The sequence below is a fragment of the Nematostella vectensis genome, chromosome 2 (assembly GCF_932526225.1).
Source record: "Nematostella vectensis chromosome 2, jaNemVect1.1, whole genome shotgun sequence".
NCBI lineage: Eukaryota > Metazoa > Cnidaria > Anthozoa > Actiniaria > Edwardsiidae > Nematostella > Nematostella vectensis.
In genome coordinates this window covers 8,912,941-8,935,049 of record NC_064035.1, presented here as the reverse complement: position 1 = coordinate 8,935,049, position 22,109 = coordinate 8,912,941, and the positions used below count along the sequence as shown (strand labels likewise).

Genomic DNA, 22,109 nt, shown 5'->3' with positions numbered 1-22,109 from the left:
TTGTGCTGGGAAGTGCGACAAACAAGTGCTGTTTATTTATAAAGCTGACATTATGACTCTCAACAATAGTCAAAAGGTCATTACCAATCAGATTTGTTATCTGATTGACAACCTGGAAATACGATATAAAGCTGAGTTGTGTGATTCGACTCACCGTGATATCAGAGCTTCTACCATGCCTTCCATTGCCTGTGAGGGCCTACGACTGGTGTTCGCGCTGCTTATAAGCAAGCTAAGGGACAAAGGAGCGAACGCCTTGGATCATGGGGATGTCACAAACGAGAAATTTCGCGACTTTATTGTACGAGAACTGAAAGATATTCGCGAAAAGCTGGACGGTCTTTGCAAGGCGGAACTGTGTGCAGCAGCGAACTTCTTTAGAGATGGCGTTAGTCTCCTGTATCATTATCTCTCCGAGACTCAACCATGTGTGGTCAGGCTCGAGAATGAGACGTTTAAAACACATCGCAAATCCACCGAGACTTCCGCTTGCGATGAATGGGAGATATTCCATATCATGAATGACGGATTTGATATTCTAAGTATCAAACCCGATGATTCCACCTACAAGGAGGCCAAATTGAAATTTAACCAAGCTTCCAGGAGCGCAACCAAAGCATTCAGCAACGGAGCATTAAAGATTTGCGACCGAATTCTTGCCATGAAGTTTCGCGTGTCGGCTACCATCCTAGAGCACTTGGAAAAACCGGAAGTTGCCATTGTGTTGTGCAAAAACTACCTAGAGCAGTTGAATGGCTTACCTGAAGTGGAAGAAAGCTTCGAGGTCAAGTTCGGAGGGTTTCATGTTAAGCGGTGGTTTTGTGAGATGCGCCGGGATACCCTTATTACTAGTGTCATTTCCCTAAATAGAATGCTCTGGGAGTATATGCACTACTGTGAGAAAGGCCAAGACGTACTCAGTGACTGGCCCGAGGTTATGATTGGATCTGATCGCACGGTACACCCTGTGTTCCATGATAAAGTTATTCGCCCCTACGTGTGGTCGTTTGGAGAATATGATAAAACTGAAGACGTGTTTGATGGACCCTCTGACGTGGTGACTACAAGTAAAGGGGAGTTTTTAGTCGCAGACCGCGGAAATAGAGCCATAAAGAGGTTTTCTTCCTCAGGGGAGCTCATCTACTCATATGTCGATCTGAGTTTAGACATTACTTCATCAACCGATGCACTTGTTGTGAAATCCAGTTGTCTCCTGTCACCGCAGAACGTCGTCACAGATGCTCAAGACAATATCTACTTCAGCAAGAATTACAAGACTAAGCACACTAACCAATTCATGAACGAAATAGTAGCTTTGGATGCGAAGGGGAGTTTTAGATGGAGGGTAAATAACTCGGGTCTCGGGTCACGCAGGTCAAAGTTGAAGGGTTTAGCTGTGGACGAGGGCAATGCATGCCTCGTCATGTTATTCAGTGACGTCATACTTGCTGTCAGTTTACAAGATGGAGACGCCCTTCCAGAATTGTCAATCAATCTGTGCGACCAAAATTCGCCTCTAATGTTATCTCAGGATTCTAGTATTTGTGTCAGCGGTCGCGGTGAATACCTTATAACCGGTTTATCCTGTATTTACGTCATTGATCAAACCGCTACACACAGGAAACCCATCAAGCCAAGATCGACGAACTGCTCTCGAAAGTTTTACCCATGTGGCATAGCGGTTGACCAGCTTTCTAAGGAGATCATAGTAGCAGACAGAGCTTCTAATTCGTTGATGATGTTCAAGAAATGTGGGACGTTTCTTCGGCGCATTAATTTCATGAGTCATCACAGGTACTTGTCGGGTGGAATCACAGTCATGAAGAACGGCCATGTTGCCGTAGCGGACAGGAATAATAATTCTGTTTTTGTTTACTAGAAAAAATCTTTATGCGCATAACCAAGTGACGAATCTTCAAGAACTGGGAAAAATTAAGTACAAAGGAGAATCAAGAATATCGGCATCAGTTCTAGGCTGGAGAGAGGAAGGGGGCATTTAGACTGTTTGTGACCAAGATAGGTTATTTTGACGAACGTCCTTATATGTCATGCGTCCCGTAACGTCACGCGTCCGTCACGCGTCCGTCACGCGTCCCTATATGTCCCACGTCCCTGTATGTCAGGAAACGCTAGATTTCGGCCTCAAAACCGTTATCGAGGGAACTGTGTTACCTAGAGATACCGTGCCACCCGTGCATTAATAGCTCGGCAATAACCAGGTTCCTAGCCCTCTGCAGCTTTGTCCTTTTTGTCCAATTCAACCACCAAGTTACATGACCCAAGAAACATACAAATAAATTCAAGTACTTTACTATAACATCGTCATCATCATCGCAATTGCCGTCTCTGACCAGCACCAGCCCATAATATTGTCAAACCTGAGGGTAGGGGGTCACTGAGGGAGAGGGGGAGAATAGTGGATTCCTAACTTCATTCGTAGAAAAGAGGCTCAAAATTTAAAAAAAGAAAAAGTAAATAACGAAAAAAAATCAGGGTCACATGAGTGCAAAGAAAACTCTTTTTTATAAGAACTTTTTTGTAAGATCGTCGATCCTGAGATTTCCCCAAATTTTAAGAACATGCCAAGGCTCAGACAGCAGCATTTCTTTTTCTTTTTTAGTCCTGATGCGTTCTAAAATGCAAAATGAATTGTGCTCATAGTAACAACCTTTGTTATTCATCATTAGTGTAATTCTCTTCCTAATAATTCATTGGGTATTATATTCTTATATAAACTGAAATTTAAGAACATCGTTAAGAACATATCCAGCCTTAAGATTTCCCAAAAATAAGAATGGCTCAGCCTCAACAGAAAATTAGACGTTCTTATAAAAAAGAGTGTATCCCCTTTGGGCGACGCCGCTTGTGTTTCGGTTGTCAATATCAACCTCATCTGCGCTTCTATCGTGTTCGTTGACGCCTAGTAAAGATGATGAGCCCCTATTTGAAATTTGAAAATAGGAAGGGAAGTAAAAGATTAGAGCAGCCGAATAGCTCTTGGCATGCACTTGCGGACAAGTCAGCACTCCTTTTTACAGGTGAAATTGGAGCATTTTAATTGTTTTGAAATGCTTGAGCAATGAGTACATTTTTTTTTTCTACTTGGCCATAATGTTTTCCCCAGGCAATGAATGATACACAGGTTAACAACTTAGACTTCTTTTTGCTTTATTTCCCTGAGCACTAGTTTTACGAGGAAAATGCGAAAACGACAAAATTTATTTTGAATTTGTTATGAATGATTTACAGTATTTTCATATCTTCCCTTCCTTACAGGAAGTGCGTGCCGGAAATGAACCCTGGGAAATAAGCACCAGTGATCTTTGCTTCATTATTTGAATTGATATATTCTCTGTAGCTTAAGTAAGTGCAACATTTCTTACAAGACCCTAATATAAAGACTCATCACTGTTTTGAGTAGCCTGCTAGCCGGCTCTCATTGTGTGTTATTCGGAAATGTTTTATATTCGAATATTGGGAACCCTGTGCGCGCGAAGACCTAGGTGCGCCGCGCGCACAGGGTTCCCAATAGTCGAGAATAAAACATTTCCGAATAACCCAAAATGTTTTGACGTTATAGGGTTACAGACAATCGCATGGATAGGCGGGCATTTCGGCAGACACTCGATGACACTTGGGTCAAATACATATCATTTCCTAAATAATAGACTCCTGATGCAACAATAATTTGACTTCATATTGACAGAGAATTCTTTATCATTGATATACACTCTTTTGCGGGTAACGCTGAATCCTTTAAAATGACTTTATTTATAACTTATAATTTCTCATACCGGATGTAGACGAACGTCTGTAAAATACACACTTCCTTCCTACCCCTCCCCCCTTATAAATGTAGCCACGTGACTTGGAGAAAGAAATCGAGCGCCCTTGAAATAATCGCCAATCAAACGGGTCAGTTTTCTGACCAAAACACCAGTGACAAAAGCAATTTAACGTCTCGCATATCTTAACATTAGAACTCATTCCTACCTTGAGGCAGTGGTGGGATTTATTTTGTTTATTCATGTTTGAGTTTAAGAGGAAAGGGTCGAAATATGTCGAGGAAATTCAGGTCCGCTTCTCATAGTGGAATGTACAGTGTTCGAGGCTCTGAACTCGCGCGCACGGGAAACACAAACCCCCAGAAAATACGATGTGTGGTGGAACTTCTAGACGACTCCGAGTTCATAATCGACGTTGATGTAAGTAGAATTAAGCCTTGTACATTGTTAACGTGGTTAGAATGCTAGTCTAGGAACTGCTACGTCCAAAATCAAATGGTCTAGTCAAACCGGCGGAATTGAATGTCATGGAATACTGTTGTTATGAAAATCGATTCACTGTAGAGCTTATCGCTAAAATTGCTTGTACGCCAGTGAATGAAACAGATTTTTCATTAGCTTCTCGCTTATTCACAGGCGAGATTTAACGAGTGTATCTCGGCTTGTTATTGGTATTTATAATTCAATTTTAAACAGGCTCCGGGAAAGGTTGAGTTGTAGGGTTGTTCACCCAATTGTGTGATTGATAAATAGAACCAAGTTGTGGCATGCTCTGTTTTACGACGTGCATTTTTCATTGTCATGTATTTGTATCCACTCCACAGACTTAAACCGTTCCATTAATTAAATGCTGCTCATTTGAGTTAGTTTCCACTTGCCAACTTATTCCCACTCGTCTGAAAAAGGGAACTGTATGTAATTTGACAATATTCTGTCAAATACAAACAATCTTTTTAAGATAACACAATTCGTTTCTCTTCCTATAAGAAAACAAATTTAGTTTATATCGGTTTACAAAGAAAACATTTAAGATGGGTGGGAAAGAAAACCTTTTAAAGACAATTTGTAGCAAGGTGGCCTTTGGCTGTTCCTGTGGTTTTGAAAAAGCATTTTACAGGAACGTGTGAGGTTTGGCTTTTGCTTCGATATTGTTCCTTGCTCGTTCTTATCTAAACCACTAATCTTTTTTGAAACTATGTTCACCAAAACCAGCGTATGAGAATGCTGCATCTCTCGGGGCAGATCAGCAATTCGAAGTTGTGGTTGAAAGATGTTTAAGAATGTGGTTTACTCGTCTATTATTTGTGAACTTGCAAAATACAATTCTTTGGTTTTGTTTGAATAGTTTAGCTTCCTGCTTATGTCTTTTTTTGAAAGGACACAAATAAAAACTTTCCAAAGAAGGAGAGATTGAAAATAGTTATTATTATTTTAACTTGATTCAAAAATGGATCACATATCCCTAACTTGAAAGCCAAATATATAAAGTCTTGACCTTAAAACTAAGTTATTCATTTGATTATATGTGCTGTTTTGTGAAGAATCGACCTATTGTTTTTGCATAATATGTTGTTGAGCTTCTACTTAACAATAATACCATTCTCATTGAGGTGGATAGTCCTAGCAGGTGTATATTGCATTTTATCCTGAGTATCTCAACCATTCAAATCGCTTGTTCTTGTGAGGTTCCTGAGTTTTATAATATAATAAGCAATATACCATCAGTAAAAGCATGCTGCTATTGTATATAACATTTCACACTGATGTGTGAATGTTGTTTTGCAAAATTTTTTTACAGATGGAGCAATTTAATGTAGTTAAAAAATAGTAGCACCAGTGCTTGTACCAGCTCATGTAATACCAGAGTCATTCCTTCTGGAATGTTTGTAATTACTGCATACAACAAATGTATAATAGACATCTGCACTCCACTGTAAAGTAAAAGTGATCAGATGGTTGTGTATAATATGTGGTATCACTGATTTCAATACACTATATTTGCTATAAGTACTCATTGATCCATGAAGTATTACAATGCCTAAGGACTTTAGCTTATAAGTGATGACATCACAATCAACTTGTCATGGGTGCACTTCAGCTATTCAAGTACTTTATTTATGACAAGATGCTCAAGTCAACCTCAGATGGTACCTCAGATGGTAATTCAGATGGTACCTCAGATGGTAGTTTGCCAATTGGTTTAGAGCTTAAAATTACACCTGTATTAGTTATCGTAACAATTTTTCTTTCTGACTAGAAATTAGGAATACATTTTTACAGATATTGAGCCAGCCAGACAAAGCTTTTCCTTCTTGGATCTAGAGAGTTTGAAAACACAAATATAAGATTTTAAAGCTAGTAATACTTTTTTGAGTTTGCTTTTTCCTGAGTCTCCAGCCCTGTTTATGAAAGAAAGGGGAATCTTATTAATATCAAGAATTTCTTGGATGTTTTTTGGCTCAATTGTGTATTGTATTGTCAAGTGCTCTGAAATCTTTTGAGTTCAATATTTTGTTCTTGTTTTATAGCATGTTAAAAAGTTATATATATTTTTTGTTTAGTATATGTAGTATGACTATCTGTTCTTTTGGGAATGAAGATTTTGCCTCCCCCCTGCCATCATATCTAGTAGGAACTAAGCAAAAAATATACTTCTGTTTAAATTCCTGATTCCCATATTTTTATTTTTCAGAAAAATGCCAAGGGGACTGTTCTGCTTAATGAAGTTTTCCGGCATCTGGATATCCAAGAAAAGCATTACTTCGGCCTTCAGTATGTTAGCGACTCCCCAGACAACATGGTAGGAGGAGCAAAAGAGGTAGATAATTTTGTGTATTTGATGGATTTTACTTGAATAATGTTTTTGTGGTAGGCTGTGATAGTTACAGACAGTGCATTACCACTGGCTGGTAAACAAGCTACAGCACTGCCCTTACTAAGCAACCACCCTCCATTAAAGAGGCCAACCTCCATTAAGCGGCCACTTGTATTGTGCGGCACTTAATTAATAGGGGTGCCACTACAATAGGACTTGTGTATTTAGCTCAGACTTCTTGGGAATTTATTTTAGAAATCCCTTATATGAAATAATTTTAGCAACTATTAGAAGATAGGACTTTTGACTCAGCATTGTATATACAAGCATCCTTTATTAGTTGCATTTCATGAGTTCAACTTTAGGATTTATCCCAGTTTTGTCTTGGTCTCCCTTGTACACACTTACTGATGCTGTCATCAGTCAGAATGTATGATCCACTAGTGTTACGAAATTGGGTTGGTGAATGTGGTAGAAATCAGGTAAAACATGTTGATTAAACCGGCTTTGCCCCCCTTTATGCTGGCGAAATTCACAGGCTGTCTGCACTTAGGGACTAAGATATAAAAGCCATGTTGCAGACGACAACATTTTGTAGAACTTTTTTTTGAGATAATTTATTTAGCATTTTCCGAATAATTGTTATAATTATGGCTCACCTACTCTACCAAGGCTATAACACATGGGCTAAAAGTATTGTTAAACTTATGGAAGATTTTATTGTAGATATACAAATTGAATCAATTCTGTTTTCTTTCCTTAAATTTTCAAATCACTAACTACTTATTTTCTAATTTAATTTAATAGCAATGGCTCCAGGATGATAAAATAATAAGGAAGCAAAAAAAAGGTGGGTGTTGTTTTAGTGAGTTGCTTTTAGAGTTGGCTTTGTACCTTTTCTTTCTGGTTGTAGCTGCTGGCTACTTTTGATTCAATTGCAATGATACAAAAATTGTGGCTTTCATTGAGAGATATATACATAGTAGTGGCAATGACAACTTGTGTTGGAAATTATGAAGTTTGTTTTTCTTTTAGGAACACCTCCATATATTTTCTACTTCTGTGTACGTTTCTTTGTATCTGATCCATCAAAGCTAGTTGAGGACTTAACAAGGTACATTTCTCAATAAAACATTCCACTAAGGGCAACATTCCACTTAAAGTTATTGTTTTATTTTCTTAAGAATCTTTATCACTTTTTTTTTACAATTGCATTTTCAGATACTATTTTTATCTTCAAATAAAGCGGGACATCCTTACTGGAAGGTGATGTTTGTTTACTTATAATACATAATGTTTATCATATTGTACATACTATTTCTACTGTGTGTTTTTTTTTTTTTTTCTCAATATGTTTTTGTTGACTTTTCTATAGATTGCCTTGTTTGTATGATACTGCTGCTGAACTTTCCTCTTACATTTTACAAGGTACATATGTGTATGCTTGTTTTTTAAATTAATTTTGAAAGACCATTTTGCCTAAAAACTTTGTTGCCCGGCTGTTAGCAGATAGATTTTGAAAAGCTCCTGTTCAAAATGTCTAATTTATTGTGTTTGGTACATGTTTTAGCTGAGTTAGGTGATTATGACCCTAAACTCCACCTGGATGGCTATGTCTCAGAATTCAGATTCATCCCTGACCAGGTAGAACAATGACATATTCATCTTGTATATTGTCTCATGTTTGTTTTGCCATAGGCAGAACTCAAATTAATATTATTCACCCCTTGGGTGTTGGTATAGTATTTTTAATGCTGATTGAAAAATTATAAAAAAAAAAAACCCTTTAAAGAATGGAACTGAAACACAGCCCCCCCCCCCCCCCCCCCAAAAAAAAAGTGTAAAAAAGTTGTCAAAGTCAGATTAAATCTAATTTTCCAAGTTTTCATTTGACACTTTCAAAGATTTAAATTGGTATTTTGAAATATTACTGTCAAAATTCAATCTTCTTCATAAAGTTGATTAATCAAGTACAATTTTTCTAATAACAAAATGCAATAAAAAAAATAAGAACTATCAAACTACACAGGGACCACAACCTATATTTATTACTTAAGTTTTATGATTTCATATTTTTAGAGCCCTAAAACATTTATGTCTTAGTGTTTGCCCCTCAGCAATTTACTAAAGAGGTTTATTTCATCGCTTTATTCAGACTGATGACTTTGAGGAAAGAGCGGCAGAGTTCCACAAGCACCACATGTAAGTGAATATTTCCTGTGGTAGTTATCTTACAAAATCAGCTTTTTTATGCTTCTCCCTTGTTTTGTGACCCTTTTGTATTTTTTCCCTTTATCTAAATAACCTGGAGCCCTCTATATTTTAAATGTCTACTTTTATTTTATTTTTTTACAATCTGGCTTTTTATTCACATGGAGGCCCGCTGGATACTGATCCTCCCAGGAAGGTAGCCAGGGATGGGCGTAGTGAATTCTGCCTCACTCCCCTTCCATTAGCACTGTCCAGTGTTCAGTTCAGTTTTTTGTTTAAACAAGGAAAACAAATACATTTTTTTCATATAAAAAGAAAATAATAACAAGTTGTTTCCCAAAAAAAAGTTTTTCCAAAAATAAGGTCTGGTTAACTTCGGTAAGCTTGAATTTTTGCATAGAGGTTCCTTATGTTATTTAAAACAACATCAAAAAGTGTTTTTTTTTTCTTTTCAAATGGATTTGTCTTCAAGATATGTGGCTTGAAGTGCAATTTTCAAATGTTCAAAGTATGAATTCTCCTCGTATTTAGGGAGAAGTCAGGCTCTGATCAGAAATTAAGCCAGCTTTGCTCACTAATATATAAATATTGTTAAAATTTGAAATTAAGCTTTTGGTCAGAGGAACTCCTTGTATGTGGAATCTTGAGCTTATATATATATATATGAGAATTGGAAAATTTCGTGCCATTTTTTGCTCTAATATGAATACAAATAAGGTGGCATTCCTTGTAGCCTGGGGCTTATTAAATATGGACTACCCCAAAAGTTAAACTAGAGATCAGAGTTAAAGTCATTAATAAGTGAGTATAATATATCTTTAGAGTAAAAACAGCAAGCAAGCAAACAAACACAGGACCAACATGAAACGAGCAAAGCAAGGCAGAAAAAGAGAAAAACCTTCCCAGGAGGGTAGCTAGGGATGGGCATAGGGTGTACCTCCACTCCCCTCCCATTAGCACTATCCAGTGACCTTGATGGCTTCTACTTGTCTCTTGCTTTGTCAGCTAATTTTATTAATGCACCTATCCTTCTTGCAATGACTTGAAAATAAACTTACCACTTTCCTTATTAACTCTCCAGAGGCCAAACTCCTGCTGATGCTGAATTTAATTTTCTGGAAGTTGCCAAGACGCTTGACCTGTACGGTGTTGACCTTCACTGTGCAAAGGTAAATGCATTTAATGTGCTTTTTCTGACTGTAAAATGCTTCTGTAGCATCATGAAGGCACAGACCTGTGATGAGGATGACAGTAAAGATGAAGATGTTCTTGGTGATGGTGGTGATGTTGTTAATGATGGTTGGAGATGATGACGTCAGTGATGATGATGATGAAGATTATGATAATTTTGTTCTTGATGACAATGATTGTCTTACTGTGAAACACTTCTGTTGGATCTTGATGGTACAGATCTGTGCAAAGGATGATGGTCGTGGTGATAATGTTCTTTCTGATGCTGATGATGATTGTTGTGGTGTTGATGATGATGTTCTTACTGTGGAATGCTTCTGTAGGATCATGATGGTACAGACCTGTTTCTTGGAGTCTCTGCTCTTGGCTTGACTGTCTACCACAACAAATGCAAGATCAATTTTTTTCCTTGGTAAGATGAATGAAAAAGTACTTAGACATTTTAAATACTTTAAATAGTTTCAGGAATAATGGCCAGCGCTGTTTTTTATGTGAAACAATCACAATATTTTCTTCATTTTCCAGCTGTTTTTTTCTTTCTTATATCAGATTTTCAATTTTTTTTAGGGAAGGATAACACACAACAACCGTAACCAAGTATTTTCCCTTTCCAGGTCAAAGATAGTCAAAGTGTGCTTTAAACGAAAGAGGTTCTTTATCCAAATTCGCCCTGATTGGGTAAGTTAGTGTAACAGACAGCAAATTTTGTCTTTTCGATATCTTACAATTATACAGAAAAGAAACCAATGCCTGTAGATAACTCAGAAACATTAGGTATTTATCAATTCTTAATAACAGACTCAATCACAGTCCTGTGTCAGTCAACAAATATTACCTTTCTAAAAGTGGTTAACAACATAAGAACAACTACAGAAAAGACTGTTGATTATTATTAGTGCCCAAACTCTTTAGTACTCAAGTTTGGCTCAAGACCAATTACTTACTAGTACTTTTTAAAGCTTTCAACTGTTGCTTATTTTTATTACAGAATGAGTGGACTGATAACATCATTGGTTTCCAAATGCTCACATATCGATCTTGCAAGAATTTATGGAAAGTGTGTGTGGAATACCATTCATTTTACAGGTAAACGTCATCAGCTGGACTTTATACACTGACTAACATTTTATTTATAGAACTATCTAAAATTATGCTTATACTCATTGTGCCTCAAATTGCTTGTGTGTTAATGATTGCTCATTAATTGTTTCTCGGCATTACTAAAAAGCGGAACCGGCAGAACCAGTGCTTCTAAACAAGAATCTTTTTGTTTCTTATTCGGAACTTTCGACGGAAATCGGAACGCTAAACCTACGAAGGCTAAAACTACGAACGCTTGCCTGTGTTACCTCTAACGAGACGCGCTTCTAAAACAAGGGTTTTGTTGTTACTAATCCGATACAAATGGATACAAATTGCATATGACAGAATGTCAAATAAGCGTGAAATAACGTAGAACATCTGCGCTTAGTGATGTTGTCTTAGCATTTCACAACGGAATGTTTTTTTTTGTTCAGATTAGAAAGGAAATGAATGGTGATCCTAGTATGACATCCCTACCCCTATGACTAAGCGAAATATACTGGTTCCTGCGGTTCCGCCTTTTAGTAATGCCGATTGTTTATAGTTTTTCACTTGAGTGACAATATTTATAATCTTAGTGAACATTTTAGTGTGCCATATCGCTGGGCATTTTTTTGTCAAGAATTTTTACTCTTAAAAATTTTTACTCTTTAAAATGTCGTATTAGATAAAATAATTATCATTTGTTGTAATGAGAGAGATCATAAGAGAAGTATTTTATTCTTGTTTATTGGAAAAAGCCAGTTCAATGAATGTTAATGTTGCTCTTAACCAATTCCCAGAACTCATTATCCCAAAGCAACAGAGAAGCGTGTGCTCAGAATGGGATCCAAATATAGATACAAGTAAGTGTTTTTAAGTGATGACAACAATGACTCATGTCATGGGGACAGTGCCAGTGGTATCAGTTGTCATGGTAACAATAATTGTGGGTTATGATCGATAGGGTAGATGATGTTGATGTATATGTTGTTGGTGATTTTATTGAAGGTGAAGGTCAAGATAATGGTTATAGTAGAGATGATACTGGCAATGAAGTTGGTGTTAGTGGTGATGAATGATGATGATAAAGATAATCAAGATGGTGATAATAATGATTATGTTGATGTTTTTGGTAATAATGATGATTGGGATTTGGTGACAAAGATGATGGCGAAAGTCATGGTGGTGATGATGATGTGGTAATGATGATAAGTTATGTAGTAGTGATGATGGTTTTTGACTTTAATGATAATAGTTTGTATTAATGATGGTGAAGATTATATTGTTGATAATAATTTCTGAATGATAATGGTGGTGATGTTGACTATGTTGACACTAGCTATAATGATAGTTCATGATTGTAATGTTAGTGTTGTTTTTTTTTCACAGAGGGAAGACTGAGTACCAGGCTATTGAAGAGAGTCGGACCCATGCTCGGCCTGAGCCCAAGATTGTCAGGTAAATATATGTATATTTTACCTATTCTCTTCTTCAAATATGTAATTCAAGGCAAAATAAACATAGAAACCATCATGGAACCCCAGAAACCACAGGGACCACAGCCCAATGTGTCAAAAAATATAAAATCTTTCAATGATAATATGCCCTTTCTGACAAAAAAATGTTCTGGCCTAAGCACTGTGTAAGTTGCTTTTTGTTGTTGTCATTTTGCCACCAAAAGCCAGAGACACATGATTTCTTAGTGAAAGTCGCCAATTGTGATGAAAAAAACAGGCTGACCAAATCTGTTTCCTGTGGCAGGACGCTAAGTAGACGATACTCTAAACGCAGTGACTCTGGGACCTGTAAGTATGCTTTATTTATCATTGCCATCATGTAAAGGTACCCCTGTATATTATCAACATTATGAATGATTATACCTGCATATTATGGACATTATGAAGAGGTACCCCTGCATATTATGGACATTATTTACACAATTTGCATTGTAAAAGTGATAGCTAGTGATACAACCCATTATTCACTGTTGATAGGGTCAAGAAGCTTGCGACGACTTGATCTTGACAGAGAATTTGAGAAAGACTCAATGTATGGCGAGAAACATGCCCCTCCATTTCACTATGCGTCTGCACCAAACAGCACGGAAAAGTGAGTTCCTAGGCTGTGAAAGTTGATATTGGATTATAGTGTCATATTGTCACATATTTGATCACAAAATGTTTTTCAGACTCGATAGGACAAATTTCAAACGTTCTCTGAGCACTAGTGCTAACGTTGGAGCAACTAAGTCAGGGCTTACCCCAGAACTACAGGTATTATGTGATAAACATGTAGTTAGAGCTAGATGTCAAAGTGACTAACTTGATCTGATAACTTATTGGAACTTTTAAACCTGACATCAACTTTGGACTTTTTTCTCTTCTTTCCTTATCAAAACCTTGACTTACCTCTGATTTGTCTGTAACACAATATGGTGTTAGCCCAATGTGCCATTCGAGACTGACAGATTAATTGAAAGCCAAAGACAGACAAACAGAACAGACAGACAGTAAGACAGACAGACAAACAGAGACAGACAGAAAGCCATCTACGCCATACAGGCTTAGACATCAAACAGACCTATTTATCCCCTCTCTTTTTCCTCCTCTTCTTTGTGTGGAACTCTCCATGTATTCTGTAGCGTAAGCTGGACTTTGCGTCACTTGACTCGTTGGATTCTGCCAACTATGATGACAAATCTTTGGTATGTTTCTTTAACCTGTCTCTATTTCATTGTTCAGGATTTTCTTTGTTGATAAACTTCTTTTACTGAATTCTTTCTCTAACCTTTGGTATGTGGTTTTCTCTCAGTGCCTGTTATACTAGTGTCAGTTGTGCTTTGTTTAATGTGATTAACGTGCTTTTTTAACAGGCTAATGGTTCCACACCACAAGAAGGACTTATCACTGTCAGGTGTGTATTGTGATCATGGTAGAGGGGGGTCTACTCAATAGGAGATGTTTAAACAGGGCAATTGCACGGTTGAAGAGTGATGTAAGTATTATTTTTGCTTGGAAACAGACAATCATGTAGAAGATTCCAAAATAATTATCAAGCTCTGTTAAGTTTTATTTTTATTATTAGTTATTATGCTCCGAACATCTCACATTACATGGATGGAAATGGATGAAAAGAAATTTAAGGTTTTGGTACAGGCTGTATGTTAACTAAATCCTTGATATTGTAGAATGGAGCCTGACAAGGAAGGCCGATTTGGATTTAATGTGCAGGTAAATTATTTTGTTTAAAAAAATAAAATTAAGATTGCCATCATCATGTTGTTTCTCGATAATTTAATTTTCTCAACAGCAGATTTTATCAATCAAAATACACATCTTTCTGCTTATTATTTGGTCATAGTATAACAAAAGCATAATCGTTTGTTATCAGGGGGGTGCAGACATCAATCTGCCTGTGATTGTATCAAAGATAGCTCGTGGAACACCGGTAAGCAAACATTACTAGACACCAATGTTTTGCTTGTTGTTGCTAACTTGTACAATTTATTGTGTTTTGTTTGCAGGCAGATTTGTGTATGCCTCAGCTACAAGAAGGAGATGAGATTATCTTTATCAATGGGCAGGCCATGAAGGGACTCATCCATCAAGAGGTTGGAGATCTGTTTGTTTGATTTATCTACATGTGCGCCTATTGTTGGCCTTTTTTTGCCAAGATCATGTTTAATAAGCATTACCCGAAAGTATGATCTGTACCTCATCCCAAGAAAACCACAACCAACAAGAAACCACCAATGACTGCATTCAATTTAGCTGCATTTAGTACAATTTTATGCTGTCTTATGGATCTTTTAAAGTAAAAAAAAAATCCAAAAAATCAGAGAAAAAACTGGATAGAGGTGAGCTCACCCACCCACCTCCCCATCCTTGTTTTTTTTTTTAGTGGCCATCCATAAATAACATAAGCAGTACAGTACATGTTCACTTACTGTTTATGGCATTGCTCAGCATATCTTGGTAGAGCAGGGAGAAAAAAAATCACAAGGAGTTGGAAGGTCATTTGGTAAATTACAGAGAATTTACATAAAAGCTAGTTGTATAAGGAAGAGGGCCCCTGCCTCCACAACCCATGATCATGAATTTTCATCTGTGAATGATTGTTTGTGTTTTATAGATTGTTGACTTAATCCGAAGTGTCAGTCAGTCAAGAAGCAATACCCTGATCTTGACAATCAGACCAAATGGTTAGTAATTACTCTTGTAATCAGACCAAATGGTTAGTAACCACTCTTGTAATCAGACCAAATGGTTAGTAATTACTCTTGTAGTCAGACCAAATGGTTAGTAATTACTCTTGTAATCAGACCAAATGGTTAGTAATTACTCTTGTAATCAGACCAAATGGTTAGTAATTACTCTTGTAATCAGACCAAATGGTTAGCAATCACTCCTGTAATCAGACCATATGGTTAGTAATCACTTGAGTAATCAGTAAGCCACCATTCTTTATGCAGACCTACTAGTTGAGCTCATCCTTCCCCTTTCTCCCTGTTATTTGCATTTATTGTCTACAATTCACCTATTGTATGAGATTGCTTTTTGAAAATTACTTAACACTACTGAAGGATTCCCTTGTCACTATTTCTAGTGTTTGCACCTAATGGTTCCCGGTCACTGGATGATTCTCCTGTTCACACGGTCTCTGTAGAGCAATACAATGCACAGGAACTTAAGCACGAAAAGGAAGTAGAGGCAGCTCTTGTATCCAAGAGGGAAAAGCAACAGCAGAGGGACTGTGAAGGCCTCAAAGTCTCCATAGAACAGCTTAGGGAGGTGATTATCAAACTACAACAAAGACCACAAGCTTTTTTTCAAAACCCTAGCTCCTGCTCTTAGCTTTATAACCTTATTTTAAAAAAATAGCTAGAATTTTGGTGTGTAGCCGGACTATCAAGTAAATTGAATTTTAAATGTCCTTTATCCTGTCCTAGTTGCTTTTTTTCAATTGAATATTGGTTTCTTCATTCTCAGAACCTAGAAAGTGGAGACCTCCTTGTATATTTCCAAGTAAGTAGTTGATAACTCTATATACATATAATAACTATTTGTAAACAAGTTATACCACCCTACCCAAAGTAGTTGTTGCTTACAGGACTGGTGATGCACCATATGTTTTGGTATAGATTTACTGAACTTTTTGACATTTTGTATTTGCTAGGAGCTGTACAGAAAGAAGCCAGGGATGGCAATGGATGACGCCAGAAAACCAGAAAATCTTCCTAAAAACAGATACCGTGACATCCTTCCATGTAAGGATATTTCCTGCTGCACTGATCAGCATTGCATTGAGATTTAATCATTGGTTTTCTTCAATGACATATTTTGTTTAATTTTCAGATGATGAAACTCGTGTCAAGCTTTTCAAAGGCAGTGATTACATCAATGCAAACTTTGTCAATGTAAGCAACATTTCATATGTAACAGTATCCCAAGATATCGGAAAAACAAAAAATCATCAAAGAGGGAGGGATTCCCAAGGATAAGTTATTCTTTGATTAACCCAAGGATTCAATCATTTGTTGTATGAGCATGCCTTTTGTACATGTATTTATTTCTTTTGTAATTGAATTTTCTTTCCCTTAAGATGGAGGTGCCATCCCGTGGGATTGTGTTACGATACATTGCAGCTCAAGGTCCTCTTGAAAAAACCTGTGGGGATTTCTGGCAGGTATATTTTAATAACCAGAATTTGTCTTATTTTGAGTCTTAGATAACTTGGATGATTGGTTTATATTAAATCATGCTTTTTCTAGATGATATGGGAACAAGAATCCACTTTGGTCATAATGCTGACTACAACAATGGAACGAGGAAGGGTGAGTTCAGTCTTAGTAAATGCAAATAGATAAAAAGTCTTATGCTATTAGAAGGTTTTGCTGCTGGCAAAAGCATTTTTTGTCTTCAAATTAGCATTTGTTGTGTTGGATTGTCCCAAGTTTACCATGTGTTTGTTAGTTTGTCCCAAGTTTACCATGTGTTGTGTTAGTTTGTCCCAAGTTTACCATGTGCTGTGTTAGTTTGTCCCAAGTTTACCATGTGCTGTGTTAGTTTGTCCCAAGTTTACCATGTGCTGTGTTAGTTTGTCCCAAGTTTACCATGTGCTGTGTTAGTTTGTCCCAAGTTTACCATGTGCTGTGTTAGTTTGTCCCAAGTTTACCATGTGCTGTGTTAGTTTGTCCCAAGTTTACCATGTGCTGTAATAGTTTGTCCCAAGTTTACCATGTGCTGTGTTAGTTTGTCCCAAGTTTACCATGTGTTGTGTTAGTTTGTCCCAAGTTTAACATGTGTTGTGTTAGTTTGTCCCACGTTTACCATGTGTTGTGTTAGTTTGTCCCAAGTTTACCATGTGTTGTGTTAGTTTGTCCCAAGTTTACCATGTGTTGTGTTAGTTTGTCCCAAGTTTACCATGTGTTGTGTTAGTTTGTCCCAAGTTTATCATGTGTTGTGTTAGTTTGTTCCAAGTTTACCATGTGCTGTGTTAGTTTGTCCCAAGATTACCATGTGTTGTGTTACTTTGTCCCAAGATTAACACAGGCATAGCCCGGGGCCAGGTCCCCCCTTTCAGCATCCAAAAATGCAGTAAATATATGAGACATTCCTTCAAAATACCAGAGAAAATGTGGGCTTTTTGGGCTCCTGGCCATGCCACAGTACCATGTGTTCTGTTAATTTCCAAGTCAAATTTGATATGCAGTGTTGGATTTCCAGGTCAAATGTGATGTGTGGTGTTGGTTTTCCAGGTAAAATGTGATGTGTGGGGTTGGATTTCCAGGTCAAATGTCATGTGTGGTGTTGGATTTCCAGGTCAAATGTCATCAGTACTGGCCTGAAGGTGAAGACACCTGGACTTTTGGAAACCTGGAGGTGGTGTGTAACAAGATCCGCGATTTCTCTCCATCGTATGTGTACCGAGAGATGTATGTCACTGATACCACGGTAAGTGGTACCCTCTCACCTGTTATATAATAAAGCTCGCCTCTCGGGACAATAAGCCTCTCATTATTAAGCCCCCCTATTTTTCCCTAAAAAGCACAAGAGTAAAAGTGTTTAGTTCTTGTTTTATCTGTAAAAAGATACCAAATATTACTAGAGACAAGCGTACACTAGTTTATAGCATCTGAGGGCCAAAACGTCCTAGTGCCAAAACAGAAGAGATTGTTAATAAAGCCCCCTCTCTCTGTTTAAAAAACCCCTTCTTTTTCACGACAAAAAAAAAAGAAAAGAAATAAGCCCACAGGAGCTTTTAAAAGCTTTAACCGTAGTGATGTCTCAAGTTTTTGTATTAGTATTTTTATGATTAAAGTTTTATCCTACACATACACCACCGTAATGCAATTTTTAATACCAACGTTAATGTAATAAGTGAAAGTTTTCCCGTTTTTCTCTTATTTATCTATGCATTGTTTTCTCGTCATTTCAGTTTAGATGCTTTTCATCAATAAAATAAGTAATATTTGCTTTGCCTCTGGCAGACGCTGCGAAGTCGAGTTATCATCCAACTTCAGTACCTCGCATGGCCGGACCACGGTAAGAATTTAAATTATTTAAAAAACTTTTTTTCGGGCTGAACAAATTTTTTATTCTTGATAAAACATGCAACCATTGTATACACAATATACCAATTTGTTTTAAAAATATGTTGAGGAGGTTGTAAACGTGTTCTTCGTAAAGCTAGTTCTAGTAGTAGACAATGTGCTTTTTTGCCTCCTCTCTTAATTTACGGGAAGCGACTTGGTGGTGGAGTTTGTTTGCAAAAAATGTCTTCTTCCATCCCAAATCTTTGGCCATATTTTTCATCTCGGTCGTTATGTCAGGACATTGTTGCTTGATAATCCTTGTCCACACCTCGTCACTTGAGCAAATATTATTCAAGTATCTATTAAGCGTGCTGAGACGAACAACATCAATCAGGTGAAGAAACGCGCAAAGTCGAACAACAACTTTTGGTGGTAATCTCACCAACCAGTCTCCACAAGCTATACCATGCACCAGCCGAAGCATTTCCTCGCCAAAGACACGGTGGATGTCGCTCTGTAGAAGTTCGTCTTGATCAAACTCTGCCCACAGTACTTTTTTAGTGCTTGGTGGTACCGCTCTCTGCTCCCGTCGAACCGCTATTCGCCATGTTCGCCAAATCACCTCTGTCTCGTTCACCACAATCTGATGAAAATCTTTGCTTGGGGCCGGCGCTTGGCCGGCCTTTTCAACGTATATGATCCCTTTGCTCATTGCTTTGCAGATTTTCTTTGTATATTTCTTGTTTGCTCTAGCAATTGATAGATAAATGTTATTTTGATGTTGTTGTTTTTTTGTTCCTGTACGCACACGCTCTCAGTCTCGTCTCAGTCGTGTCTTTTTTTTTTTCGCAAGCAAGAAAAACGCGGGAAAGATCTGACCAATCAGAGCCAACCAATTTGGCGCGTTTTTGATGATATTATTTTCTTTGGGATTTTTATGCAATTGATTTACAAAATTAATCAAACAGTCTCCATAGTTTCCTTTGGCGGCATTATTTTCTTATTGGACAAATATTGTTTATATAAGCTTCGTAAATACTATTGCTTTCGATACATCTCCCAGGTAATGAATGTTGCCAAGAGAGCATTCTCTCTTGATGTTGCTCGCGAAAAAAAGAAGAAAAGAAAAAGAAAAGTAGGCAAACTTCAAAGGTGCCGTTACAGGCATTGTGGCTTAGCTCAGTCATAATGCCGAAAAAAAGATAGTATTAAAGATAACCCAATTTTTGGCGGCAGATGTGTACGCGGCTGTGGTAATAATTTAAAAGATGGGCCGTAGTATTGTTACTACATATACTTCTTTTTTTGCTTTGTTTTTCTAGCTTGTTCCTTTTTTATAACATTTTCTCATTCCCTGTAGACGTCCCGGATGACGCGACCGACTTCCTTGAGTTTGTTCACAGTGTGAGGCATTACCGCGAGGGGACGAGTACCCCAGCCGTCGTTCATTGCAGGTCAGTATGGTGATAACCGGCACCACCCTAACCGTGGCATAACGCCCTCATAGCAGGGGCGGATCCATATTTTTTAGGGTGGTGGATTAGATGGGCCAGACGGAAGTTTTATGCTATGTATGTTTATACAAAACAAAGATATATGACTTTAATTTTTTTACTCAAAAAAGGGGGCGGATATCTACCCAATTCAGTTGACCCTCAGCCCTTGTATCTGCCGCTCTATATTGTATTCGCCATTAAGGCAGTGTGTTAAAACATCGAAAATCAATAAATTAGCAGGAACACACAATCCTTTCTCTCACTCAGATGGTTTGTTTACTTTTGTAGCCCGATTGTCAGCCCCTTTTATCTTTTCCTATGAAGGTTAAACTTATGCCCTGATTAGCAGACTATGACTTAGGTCTTGTTTTGTGTAACACCGTTTTCAAGCAATCCTTCGATCACTCGTTCCCGTTCTGTTATCGACTCAGCACTTTTCACGTGCTAGACCTATAAAAAAGACTGTAAAATATGTCTCATATACAGCTCATATTTTTTTTTTGTTTACAGCGCTGGCGTGGGCCGGTCCGGCGTACTGATGTTCATCGAGACCGCTTTCGGAATGATCGAAGGCGCAGAACCCGTTTATCCACTCGAGCTTGTTCGACGCATGCGCGATCAGCGAGGGTCTCTCATTCAGACGCCCGTATGTATGATATTTGTCATCGTCTCCTCGTTTCAACCTATAGTTCATCCTCGGGGACCCAGGGCTACGCGGAGACCGGAAGAGGGAGTACGTTCTCCCGTTTCTGGTCACCGCGTAGGCCTTGGTCCCCAAGGATGCGTATAGTTTCTCAGCGGGGATTTGAGCTGGGGCCAAATTTAATATTTATTCGCCTTTTGTTTTCTAGGGCCAGTTTTTGTTCGTCTGTGAAGCTACGCTAAAAGCGTATGACGGTACGTACACCCTTTTTTGTTCACTCTCAGAGACAGTCGCAAAATAGAGGTTATGGCAAGGTCTTACGCAAGTCGGAGCAACGTAGTCTGTTGCTCCGACTTGCGTGTCACGTAGTTTCGTAGGCTTTGAAAAAGTTCTCATGCTTGTCGAGGGAATTAATTTTAACCCTAAGGGATAGCAGGTGAAAAAACTTACATTTTATAAACAGTCTTGTAGGACTCCTATACCTTTGTCGTGATGACTTTACAGGGGTTATCATTCATTTTCGAAATCTTAACGTCTATTATAAATAAACAGTTGTATGGGCATGGTGACAGGAAGTTTGATTAGTATTGTGTGGGTCGGGATGGAAGACACCATTAGGGATATCAGATTTTCTAGAGGACCCAACGGGACTGCACTCGGTGCAAATTTTATACCCTAAGCGATAGGACACGAAGCTCGCCTCTACGGTTAAAGAAAAAAAATTGAATTGTTTCTTAGCTTTGTGTTGTTTTTGATTTAGCAGCTATGTGTATAAGTTAGAACTTTAATTTCCAAATTTGTTTGTACAGACGAGGTGGTTCGTCCATTGCCAATAAGCTGAGATTAAAAGAAACCGAATGAACTCAAACTAACACGTGCCCGTACGTGAGTAGAAATGATACCACGCGCCTGGAACGCGCGCCACTCGAAATCGACATTCCCCCTTGACGTCACCATCAGCCGTCCAATCAGCAACCGACGCATAGCAGTCAAAATATGGAAATAGAAAATGGAACTGTTACTTCTCAACTTCGTCCAGATGTTTGATACAGGGAGCGGTGGATAGATTATTAAAGAAACATTTTAACAGACGTAGTCAGCTTTAAGTTATGGATATCAATAGCGGCCTTACTACCGCACAAGGCAAAATAGTGCGTCTGTAAATTAGCTGAAACAGCATGTAAAACAATCTATTTTATACTAAACTTTCACTTAGCTTTAAGAGTTTGAGTTTGATTTTAACCATAATTGAACTAGCTAAGAATTGACAGTAAGTTAGCTAGGGAGCTGGAACAGTTCCTATGTGCTCATGAATAGAAGTTTTCTGCTAATGTCTCCACTTGGTTCTGTTTATTCATTCCATGGTCTG

At 37.8% G+C, this 22,109-nt stretch overlaps 3 protein-coding genes across 5 annotated transcripts; 2 read left to right on the top strand and 1 right to left on the bottom strand.

Annotated features, from left to right (window-relative positions):
* Positions 1-77: 77 nt before the first annotated feature.
* LOC5516784 lies at positions 78-2,317 on the top strand. Of its 2 annotated transcripts, XM_001636837.3 has the most exons (2): positions 78-1,794; positions 1,880-2,317. In XM_001636837.3, the coding sequence occupies exons 1-2, from the start codon at positions 176-178 to the stop codon at positions 1,998-2,000; spliced, it is 1,740 nt and encodes a 579-aa protein (XP_001636887.1). In that variant the 5' UTR covers positions 78-175; the 3' UTR covers positions 2,001-2,317. The 2 variants fall into 2 exon arrangements, with proteins under 2 accessions (XP_001636887.1, XP_032242627.1); XM_032386736.2 differs by having other exon boundaries at positions 78-2,317.
* A 1,562-nt stretch (positions 2,318-3,879) lies between these two features.
* LOC5516841 (tyrosine-protein phosphatase non-receptor type 4) lies at positions 3,880-22,075 on the top strand. Of its 2 annotated transcripts, none has more exons than XM_048724409.1 (34): positions 3,880-4,205; positions 6,478-6,585; positions 7,408-7,450; positions 7,636-7,714; positions 7,822-7,866; positions 7,976-8,028; positions 8,171-8,244; positions 8,756-8,802; positions 9,893-9,980; positions 10,326-10,414; positions 10,617-10,680; positions 10,991-11,088; positions 11,868-11,930; positions 12,457-12,525; positions 12,829-12,872; positions 13,062-13,176; positions 13,256-13,340; positions 13,940-13,980; positions 14,255-14,297; positions 14,458-14,514; positions 14,591-14,677; positions 15,199-15,268; positions 15,673-15,857; positions 16,056-16,091; positions 16,243-16,333; positions 16,422-16,483; positions 16,669-16,752; positions 16,838-16,900; positions 17,889-18,020; positions 18,557-18,611; positions 19,962-20,055; positions 20,608-20,743; positions 20,949-20,994; positions 21,550-22,075. In XM_048724409.1, the coding sequence occupies exons 1-34, from the start codon at positions 4,059-4,061 to the stop codon at positions 21,579-21,581; spliced, it is 2,625 nt and encodes an 874-aa protein (XP_048580366.1). In that variant the 5' UTR covers positions 3,880-4,058; the 3' UTR covers positions 21,582-22,075. The 2 variants fall into 2 exon arrangements, with proteins under 2 accessions (XP_048580366.1, XP_032242658.2); XM_032386767.2 differs by having other exon boundaries at positions 6,478-6,603.
* On the bottom strand, positions 18,638-19,415 carry LOC116620855 (F-box only protein 36-like). Its single transcript, XM_032386768.2, has one exon. It carries the CDS (start codon positions 19,311-19,313, stop codon positions 18,762-18,764), a length of 552 nt encoding a protein of 183 aa, XP_032242659.1. The 5' UTR covers positions 19,314-19,415; the 3' UTR covers positions 18,638-18,761.
* Positions 22,076-22,109: the final 34 nt, after the last annotated feature.

Bases quoted from the DNA above. Each gene is read 5' to 3' on its own strand.
- LOC5516784 (XM_001636837.3), top strand. From the start codon at position 176: ATGCCTTCCATTGCCTGTGAGGGCCTACGACTGGTGTTCGCGCTGCTT. The intron at 1,795-1,879 runs GTACTTGTCGGG...TTTGTTTACTAG, and splicing joins AATTTCATGAGTCATCACAG to AAAAAATCTTTATGCGCATA.
- LOC116620855 (XM_032386768.2), bottom strand. From the start codon at position 19,313: ATGAGCAAAGGGATCATATACGTTGAAAAGGCCGGCCAAGCGCCGGCC.
- LOC5516841 (XM_032386767.2), top strand. From the start codon at position 4,059: ATGTCGAGGAAATTCAGGTCCGCTTCTCATAGTGGAATGTACAGTGTT. The intron at 14,678-15,198 runs GTTGGAGATCTG...TGTGTTTTATAG, and splicing joins AGGGACTCATCCATCAAGAG to ATTGTTGACTTAATCCGAAG. The intron at 20,995-21,549 runs GTACGTACACCC...TTGTTTGTACAG, and splicing joins TACGCTAAAAGCGTATGACG to ACGAGGTGGTTCGTCCATTG.